The following is a 9,997-nucleotide window of genomic DNA, read 5'->3' as shown; positions in this document are numbered from 1 at the left end:
TCAATTCCCATGCTTTTTCTGAAATATTTGGACAACATGCTTTTTGAAACAAGTTGAGTACCACTGACCACAGTGTGTGCTGCACGGCTAACTTTTACCCAAAACACAAACACGCAAAACCCAAAACTTGTGGAAAATATAATTATTTACTTACACACGACAATTTAAACACTTAAGCTAGTTTACGTAATAACTACTGACGGGCCCGTTTTTCTACCATAACATCAAAACGCACAACAATCATATCACAGCTTGGTGGCACAGATGTATCACAGCTGTCTTATTCAATATCAGAGTCGTATCCGGTAAACTGGCAACCCGGCTGCCCGGAGCACCTCGGATGACTTCCGGCTCGATCCGGTTGGCTCTCACCACGTCCGCAACTTAATTTCGCAAAAACGGGACTCGCAAAACCAAAATAACGAAAATCGAGTCCCGAAAAGCGATCGGCTCTTGAGCAACGACTCAGCTCCCAAAAACGACCCGGCTGTTGTAAACTGCTAGGTCTAATAATCTCTGGTCATTGCGAGGTCGTCTGGGTACGACTCCTTTGCCTTGTCTAGGGCTGCGAAGCTTCTTTTTCCTTTTGATTTTCCGGCACTGAATTCCTTCGCAATCCACTAAAGGGTCGTTGCCTGTTCCCGATTCCTGCTTCCACCGTCGGTCGGATGAAGTCAATTTTGGTGGCTTGTATGCCCTGCTATAATGGTTTCTTTCGCCTTTTTTTCAGTCATTTTCTTCGAACCTGGTGCTGTCTTCAATTTTGGTTTTCGCTCGACTTTATTTCGCTGGGGCATACTCGACGAGCACTCGTTTTACGCTCCCTTCTTATGATCCGCGCGATTCCGAAATCTCCTCGTTTGTCCTGGCTGCGACTACGGAATGCAAACGATTATTTTGTCTTCCTTGGTGCTGTTATTTTGATTGGTTGATTGTGGTTTGTTTTGCTTCCCCATGTGTGCGTTTGACAGCTACACTATTCACTATTAATTATATACACTCATTCTTTGGTACATTTTTCACTCAGATGGTCGGACTACACGAACAAAACCAAACAGCAACACTGACTCTGTTAAAGGGTGATACGGTCAAAATTTGGTGAATATAAACTTGACGTATTTATTTCAATTTGGCATTTAAAAAACCTGAACATCCCTCATTTTGAAGGTGTGTGTGTGTGTAGAATGTTGCTCCTATTTTGATTTTGGAATTCAATCTTCAGTTGTCAAAATGCCGTCCAAGGAAGAAGAGCAGCGTATCAAAATTTTGCTCGCGCATCGCGAAAATCCAAGCTACTTGCACGCAAAGCTGGCAAAACCGCTAAAAGTTGCCAAATCAACCGTTACAAATGTAATTAAAGTGTTTGGGGAACGTTTTTCGACAGCCAGGAAGTCTGGATCGGGGGAAATCGAAAACCGGAAGCCGCTGAGACGACAAAGATAGTTGCCGGTAGTTTCAAGCGAAACCCTAACCTCTCTCTCCGAGATGCCGCAAATAATCTGGGTGTATCGTCTACAACCGTGCATCGAGCCAAAAAACGAGTCGGACTATCGACTTACAAGAAGGTAGTGACTCCAAATCGCGATGATAAACAAAATACGACGGCCGAAGCGCGATCCCAGAGGCTGTACACGACGATGCTGACGATGTTTGACTGCGTGGTAATGGACGACGAAACCTACGTCAAAGCCGACTACAAGCAGCTTCCGGGACAGGAGTTTTATACGGCAAAAGGAAGGGGAAAGGTAGAAGATATTTTCAAGCACATGAAACTGTCAAAGTTCGCGAAGAAATATCTGGTTTGGCAAGCCATCTGTACCTGTGGCTTGAAAAGCAGCATTTTCATAGCTTCCGGGACTATCAACCAAGAAATTTTCCGTGAAAGAGTGTTTGAATAAACGTCTGCTGCCTTTCCTGAAGAAAAACGGTTGTTCCGTACTGTTTTGGCCGGATTTGGCATCTTGCCATTACGGTAAAGAGGCCATGGAGTGGTAAGCCGCCAACAACGTGCAGGTGGTTCCCAAGGACAAGAACCCTCCCAACACGCCAGAGCTCTACCCAATTGAAGAATACTGGGCTATTGTCAAGCGGGACCTTAAGAAGACCAAAAAACTGCTAAGGACGAGCAGCAGTTCAAGACAAACTGGCTTTCTACGGCGAAGAAGGTGGACAAGGTGGCTGTACAAAATCTGATGGCAGAGGTTAAGCTTAAGGCCCGGCGATTCTGATTTGGAAGAGCAGAAGCCTAACTGAATATTTTTCCTGAATTTCATACTAATTAAACTTGATAAAGAAATTTAATTTGATTTTTTAAATAAACGATTTCACCGATTTACACGGGTTTTTCCTTGACCAAATTTTGACAGAATCACCCTTTAAGGAAACATTCAACAGCACGAAAAATTAGTGTTTTTTTTCCTGTTTATGATAGACCCAAATTCTGTAAAACAAAAATCTTAAAATAGAGAAAACTATCTGAAAAAAACCAATGAGCAAACCGCTAGCATCCTTAAGAGTGAATTCATCATTTCCTAAATAGGAGAACGCGATAAACGCCAATCGGTCGCGTATCGCGGCTAGTAGTTATCATTCTGCGCATGAATAGACAACGCGTGTTGTAAAATTCCGGTTCATTCACACATTTTACGCCAAAAAAAATGGCCAACAGTGACGAAACGGTTCCGAGCTCCGGTGAGCTAAGCTGGCGAGATGCCATGTTCTATGAAGACATAGTGGCAGCGGAGCTAAACTTGACCCCGGATAAGTTTCGGATTTTGATGGTCACTTCCAGCCCCGCCAGCAAAGAACCAGACGGTTACATGTCTCTGCTCTATCGGGTCACAGTTTCGGTTCAAGTGAACGGCGATGAAGAATCATCTCCACGAGAGCTACGTTTCATTGCCAAGGTAGAATCGGACGGTTATTTTGGCAGTGAGGTTCAGAATCTGATGCAAACTTTTCCGAAAGAAATCGAAATGTACTCCAAAATTATACCGGCATTCGAACAGCTGTGGGCCGGCGATAAAGTCAAATTTGGTCCGAGGTGGGTTAATGATTGATTAGGGTGGTTGTGGTCCTATCTAATCAGGGTTTGTTTTTATTTTTACCTCGTTTCCGTTTACAGATCGTTCAAATCAGTTGGCAAGCCGAATGGGTCGGTGATAATAATGGAAGATTTGAGGGAGGCGGGTTATCTGATGAAGCCATGCGCCGATGGTATGACGTTAGGCGAGTGCAGAATAGTATTGGAAAAGCTGGCTCGATTCCACGCTGCTTCAGTTGCTTACTATGAGAAGGTTTGTCTGATAAGAGATTTTTGCTGTAGTTTTTTAGAGTTTTGCTGTTGGTTTTAGAATGGAGCTTATACCGACCCGTTCAAAGATGGAATGTACGCCGATTGTTTGATTGAAGAATTTTCATCTTATTATGCTCCGTTATATGAATCATTTCTCAAGAGAGTTCGATCAATGAAAATTGATCCAGACTGTTTGGAGGCATTGGTAAGTTGCTAGGTACGCTAACAAAATAAAGATTTTTTAATTGAAATTTTTAAATCTTCCGTAGGAAAATTTGAACGGAAAACTTTTCACCAAAATTGTTGACCTGTTCCGGCTTGATCCCAAGGGCTTCAACGTCCTTAACCACGGAGATCTATGGGTGAACAATATTCTTTTCAACAAGGAGGACATTCTTTTGGTAAGATCAAAATTCAAAACTGAACTTATATGATTACCTTCAACAAGAATCTTCTCCAGTTGGATTATCAAATATCATTCTACGGATCCCCGGCCTTCGATTTGATTTATTTCATGATTAACTCAGCTGCGTTAGACGTTCGAACCGAATCATTTAACGAGCTCATCGATTATTATCAGCAGGAGTTATCAGATAGCTTGAAAAAGCTTGGAACCAATACAAATCCACCAACCAAAGAACAGCTCCACAAGGATATTCGCAAACGAGGATTGTTGGCCTGTGCTCAGACTATGGAGGCGCTATGTTTGATACTGACAAAACAAGACCTCAAAATGGATGCTAATTTGTTAGGTTCAGACCAGCCGGAAGGAATCGACTATCGGAACAAGCTTTACGACCATCCCCGGGTGACGGCGGCTCTCGAACGATTGATTCCCTTTCTGTGGAAGGAAGGGTTTATTACGGAGAATTGAGATAAAGAAAACCATATTGTTAATCTAAAAAAAATAGTAAATAAGTTCCTTATGTTTTAACACATTAAAATGAAGTTTTCTGTACCAATCATATGGTTTTGATTTTCAATATGAATCTAGCAAAAACATACATTTTGTATTTATTTTTGTAGTTATTATGATTGTTTAAACTGGAAAAGAGATTTTTACCCAAATGTACGCATTGTTTTTGCGATGACACGTTCAGATGACTTCCCTTTTTCCCTTCGCAAACTTAGCATGTTTTCCCAAGATCATCTTTCTTATTTTCTAGAAAGAGTAATCCATTGTTGCTTCATTAGATGACCAGATGACTTAGATGGTTGGGAACCATCTTGCCTACGGCTTCAATCAGGAACGCTGGGTGGCTGTCAGCCGTCTCTTGTCTTCAGGTGGTTAAAGCTGCAAACCACTGTTTTTTATCAATGACTTGAATATTTTTCGTCATTACCTACTTCAGTGAAAAGGAAATTCTACGAGAGCATACATAGTAAACTGAAATAACCGAGTCGGGAATTTATTTTACCTGTGGTTTTGACAAATCGGTAACTGATTATATTGACATCTATACTCTACCGAATTTCGTTAACCGATTCTTGCCTTACCGAAAATCGTTAAGAATGTTGTAATAAAAATTTTTTTTCGATATAAAAAAAAACACCGAAGTCGAAACTATACACAGCAAAAATTATTTCCTGTAAAATTACGCAAATGCCCTGTAACAAAAAGGAGCAGGACATTTACCGTAATTTTACAGATCGAAAACATGATTACGTGACATTTAATTTTTAGTGTACAACTTTTTTACAGGACATTTGCTGTAATAATAAATGAATCTTCGTAAACTGTCAAGGAAAACAATTTAAAATTACAGGTTCTGTTAATTACAGGTGATTTATTTTAAAGGTTGCAGTTTTCAGTGACACGTAATAGTCAAAAAAAAAAATTCTGTGTAGACCGTAATGTAAAATAAAGTCAGATTTGACGGTTTCATCATTCCGAGTGTCCTATTTTGATCTAGCTATCGTCTCACATTTTGACGTCTGGTGAAAGTAATGGCGTGTTTTATTAAAGTTTTCTAGTGGCTTCGAGATAAACTATGAAGGAAATGTATGCGGGTGGTGTGGCTCGCGCGGCCTCGTGTAAAGCGGAAACCCGTGTAAAGGGAAAACCTCAATCTGAAATTTCAGCATCACGCGAGCTTATTCGTTGCAATTTTTAACTTAGGTGCTCGTTTGGCCGTAGATGTGCCTGTCCTTCCCCACTGTCTTGGTCTCTTGCATGTACGCCGTTCAGTTGTTTATCGAAGCGCTAATAAATGTTGTCTTGATTATTTCTGATTTAAAAACACATTTTAAATTGCAGTTCATCAAATCAATCAACAAATTAGGAATCATTTTAAATATTGAAAATCTATGCCATCATTTTGAAGGAGTTTGTTCCCAGAGTTTGATATTTTTTCAGAAAAATATCTTTTAAAAGTTGAAATTCAGTTTTTTTTTTCTCAAACCTGTCAAATAAATTCAGATAAACATGTTGACGAAGGAACTTTTCTGGTTAATCAAAACGTAAAAATAACGTTTCATCATCTAGATTTCGGGTGGCGGGATACGATCCCTGGACCTCTGGCTTATAAGCCAAAGACGTTCGCCATTAGGCTAAACAACCACCCCTTAATTTTTACTGTTATTATTATTTACATAGTATTCCGTCTCACGACATAACTTGACGAACATAATTCCTATAACTCATTCGGTCCATGGCAACGGATCTCCAATTTCTCGGGCACCCCACGTTCGCCAGATCACGCTCCACTTGGTCTAACCACCTCGCTCGTTGCGCCCCCGCTCGTCTTGTTCCTACCGGATTCGTAGCGAACACCTGTTTTGCAGGACAGTCGTCCGGCATTCTCGCAACATGTCCCGCCCAGCGTATCCGGCCAGCCTTAACCACCTTCTGGATACTGGGTTCGCCGTAGAGTCGCGCGAGCTCGTGGATCATCCTTCGCCTCCACACTCCGTTCTCCTGCATGCCGCCGAAGATGGTTCTTAACACTCGTCGCTCGAAAACTCCGAGTGCACGCAGGTCCTCCTCGAGAAATATCCATGTCTCGTGCCCGTAGAGAAAAACCGGTCTAATGAGCGTCATATACAGGTTACACTTCGTCCGAGGGCTAAGTCTTCCGAGAGCCGAGATAGACAAAGTCTTCGACTATCTCCAGCTCGTCGCCTTCGATCGTGACCTTGTTATTACTGGACAAGCGGGTTCGGTCGGTCTCGGATCCGCAGGCCACCATATATGTTGTTCGTTTTGGACGTATTAATCGTTAACCCAATCCTTTCTGCCGAGCGTTTCAGTTTGCGGTAGATCTTCTCCACCATGGCAGATGATCCTTCGACTATATCAATGTCGTCGGCATAGCATATAAGTTGACTGGATCTGTTGAATATCGTGCTCCGCATTTCGCATTTATTCCCATCGCTCGTCGAATAACACCTTCTAGCGCGACGTTGAACATCATGCAGGATAGACCGTCGCCTTGTCGAAGCCCCTTGCGTGATTCGAATGAACTCGACAATTCACCCGAAATCCGCGCACAGAACTGCGTTCAATCCATCGTCGCTTCGATCAGTCTGGCCAGCTTCCCGGAAAAGCCGTTCTCGTCCATGATAGCTCGCCACGGTCGATCGTGTCGTATGTGGCTTTGAAGTCGATGAATAGATAGTGCGTAGGGACTTGGTGTTCACGGCATTTTTGGAGGATTTGCCGTAATGTGAAGATCTGGTCCATCGTATACCATCTCTCCATGAAGCCGGCCTAATGTACGAATGCCGGCTGTATACCAAAACGTGGTCAATCTGTGATTACGTTTGATACGGCGATCTCCAGTGGAATTGTGTGGGAGGCGGAGCTGGGAAAAGGTACTAGGTACTAGGTTGCCATTCGTTTAGAACACCTGAGCGTTAAAATCCGCGATGACGATCTTGATATCATGTTTTGGACAGCGGTCGTATCAACGCTCCAGTAGCACGTAGAGTTCGTGTTTGTCGTCACCGGTACTTTCGAGGTGAGGGCTGTGTACGTTGATAATAGTGATGTTGGAGAAACAGCTCGATCACTTCTTCATCTTCCCCATTGTCGTAGTTACAATTTCAATCGATGCAGTAACACATGACCGAGAATCTCCGCAAATTCAGAAACACGTATTTCATCACCAAAGCTCGTTGAAAGACTGATTTCTCGTTACAAATACTTCAAATGGACTCGTTTTGAGGTATTCATTCGGTTTTTTAACGAAACTCCCCCAACACGAATACAGACAAAACAAGGTACAGCACAGAAGAGATAAACTAACACAGCGTTATAGCCGATTTACTCAAATTAGAATGGTTAATTTCTCATCCAAGAAGGTGCACACTTTTAATGAATATTGATAAAATTTGCTACTATTGCTACTTCATACTTCCACACCCATCACTACGAAAGCTGTTCCAAGCTCGTGTGTGTTTTGCCGCAGCTCTGGTAGATGGTATGACCAACTCGGAACGCACGAACCGTGGAGTTCTTCAGCATACGTCATGCAACGCTACGATGTATAATTTACTTACTTACTACTTAATGTTCCCGCGCCGATCCTCCGGCGCATAGGGCCGAGGTAAAAGACCTCCACTGTTGACGATACGGAGCCAGCGTCTTCACTTGGTCCCAGTCAAGATTCTCGTCGACAGTTCGGATTGCGGCGGCTAGGCTTCGCCGCCACGAGTTTCTGGGTCTGCCTCTTCTCCGATGTCCTTCTGGATTCTATTCAAGCGCCTCTCTGCAAATCTCGTTCTCATCTTTTGCAACGTATGCCCTATCCATCTCCACTTATGTTCCCGGATCTCGATTTCTAGCGCCCTTTGATGACACCGGCGATGTAGTTCTTCATTTGAGATGCAGTTGCCAGGCCACCAAGCTGTAGGAAATAAGATGTGGGTAAAGTAAAGAAAATAAATTCAATTAATATAAGCACATAGAAGTCAAGTTAAGAAAAATAGTATGATTGAATTGTTTGGGAGCTCGTTTCGATTATTCTAGATTAGATATAAATTTAACAGATTTAGAAAAGACTAGTGCGAAGCCCCTCGAACATATTTCGTGAAAGAGAGCGAACCGATAAATTGAGTAGCGATAAAGGAGAACATGGAGATTTTGTAGAGTTTCAATAAAGAGCGCGAGAGAGCAAAAAAGATAGGTTGAATGATAGTGTAGGATGTATTGGGAATTGAGTTTATAGACTAATTTCAGTGAGTAAGGAGTGCCGTGACAAAATTTGGAAGAAAACTAGGACAGAAGGAGAGGAAAAGATGGCCGCCAAGCCGGTCGGTCTCGACAATGGCGCAGTCGGTAAGTAATTACTTGTCATTGAAGGGAGGACGGTAGTTATTGATTTGGCACTGGTGGAACGGATGACGATAAAGGCGCTTGAAGGCGTGTGTTAGCCATTTTAAATTAATGAGCGTAGCTAAAACAAACTATAGGTGGAATGTGTTTTTTCTGAACGTTGGGGTGAACTTGAAGAGAATGGAAGTGAAAAAAGTGAAGTATAATTGATTCCGTGAATGAAAGTACGAGAAATAGAATGGGAATCGGAGGTTATCGAATGGAAAATGTTATTAAAATCGAATGGTCTTGAAGGTGAAGAATGAAAAATAGTCATTCAAAAACGTAAAAATTACAAAAGGGCATGATTGAGTGTAAAAAAAAAAGAGAAAGTGAAAAATGAAAAATATAGTGCGATTAATGAAGAATAAAAATATAGCACCTGAAAGGAAGACCTAAAGTTGGATAATTGGAATAAAGAAAAAGGAAGTAATTTAAAGGAGCAAATTGTAATTGGACAAAAGGGGGGTTGAAGAAAAGAGGGAGGAGCTCAAAAAAAAAGTGTTTTTGATGAATAATTGAAGGAAATTGGGGTCGTGCCCCTTGGTGAATAATTGAAAATGAAGTAGGAGCATGAGGGAGAGGAAAATGAATGAGACTGAGAAAGGAAGGATATAGAGAGGAGTGGTATGTGGAGCTAGAATGAAAAGAATAGAAATGTAGAGAAAGAAAAATGGAAAGAGAACAATTAACAGTTTAATAACGGTTAATAGAGGAGAAAAAGGAGAACTTTCGAAGAACAAATAGAGTGGAAAAGGGGGAGATGAAATATAGTTTATTAAAAAAAAAAAAATAAATAAATAAAATATTATTGAAGAATGAAAAAATGGAAGTATGGAAAACATTGTGAAGAAAAAAGGAATGAAAATGAAATTAAATTATGTGCCAAATTGAGAATGGCAATGGAATATGAAGGAAGGAGATGGATGAACAGCTTATCGTTATAACAAAATGAGAAAAAAGGGTAAGAAGCAAACTTGACGAAATCACAAAAAAATCTATAGTTTCACAGAATGAGCAAAATTTCATCACAGAATCTGTGTCACTGAACTCAGAGTTTTAAAAATATTCACAGATTTCACGGAATTTTTAAATTACATGCGTTTTTTTTTTCCAAATTTAATATTTATACGTCAATATAAGTTTTGGATATTCAACAAAAATTTCGAAAATATGATAAAATCAGTAATGTTAATTGATTTTCCTCAAGTAAAATTCAAAAAGGACGCAATTTGACATGACTTTTTAATAAACTTATCGGAAAAACCATCACGAAAATACAGCACTGAATTTTTGAGTAAAATTACAGAAAAACAGATTTTTTCCGTCAAAACACAGAATTTTTCTTTCGGCAACCTTGATAAGGAGTGAAAAATAGTGGAATAAGC

At 40.9% G+C, this 9,997-nt stretch overlaps 1 protein-coding gene across 1 annotated transcript; it reads left to right on the top strand.

Moving 5' to 3' along the window:
* The first annotated feature begins 2,568 nt into the window (after window positions 1-2,568).
* On the top strand, window positions 2,569-4,257 carry LOC129756354 (uncharacterized). Its single transcript, XM_055753211.1, has 5 exons — window positions 2,569-3,043; window positions 3,125-3,296; window positions 3,354-3,500; window positions 3,565-3,696; window positions 3,756-4,257. The coding sequence occupies exons 1-5, from the start codon at window positions 2,658-2,660 to the stop codon at window positions 4,167-4,169; spliced, it is 1,251 nt and encodes a 416-aa protein (XP_055609186.1). The 5' UTR covers window positions 2,569-2,657; the 3' UTR covers window positions 4,170-4,257.
* The last annotated feature ends 5,740 nt before the right edge of the window (window positions 4,258-9,997 follow it).

Source organism: Uranotaenia lowii, chromosome 3 (genome assembly GCF_029784155.1).
Source record: "Uranotaenia lowii strain MFRU-FL chromosome 3, ASM2978415v1, whole genome shotgun sequence".
Lineage (NCBI taxonomy): Eukaryota > Metazoa > Arthropoda > Insecta > Diptera > Culicidae > Uranotaenia > Uranotaenia lowii.
Note: the sequence above shows the minus strand (reverse complement) of the source record. Positions and strands in the feature narration are given on the sequence as shown.

Excerpts from the sequence above, each read along its gene's own strand:
- LOC129756354 (XM_055753211.1), top strand. The coding sequence starts at position 2,658 with ATGGCCAACAGTGACGAAACGGTTCCGAGCTCCGGTGAGCTAAGCTGG. Across the intron at positions 3,501-3,564 it reads CAGACTGTTTGGAGGCATTG|GAAAATTTGAACGGAAAACT; the intron begins GTAAGTTGCTAG and ends AATCTTCCGTAG. Across the intron at positions 3,697-3,755 it reads ACAAGGAGGACATTCTTTTG|TTGGATTATCAAATATCATT; the intron begins GTAAGATCAAAA and ends AATCTTCTCCAG.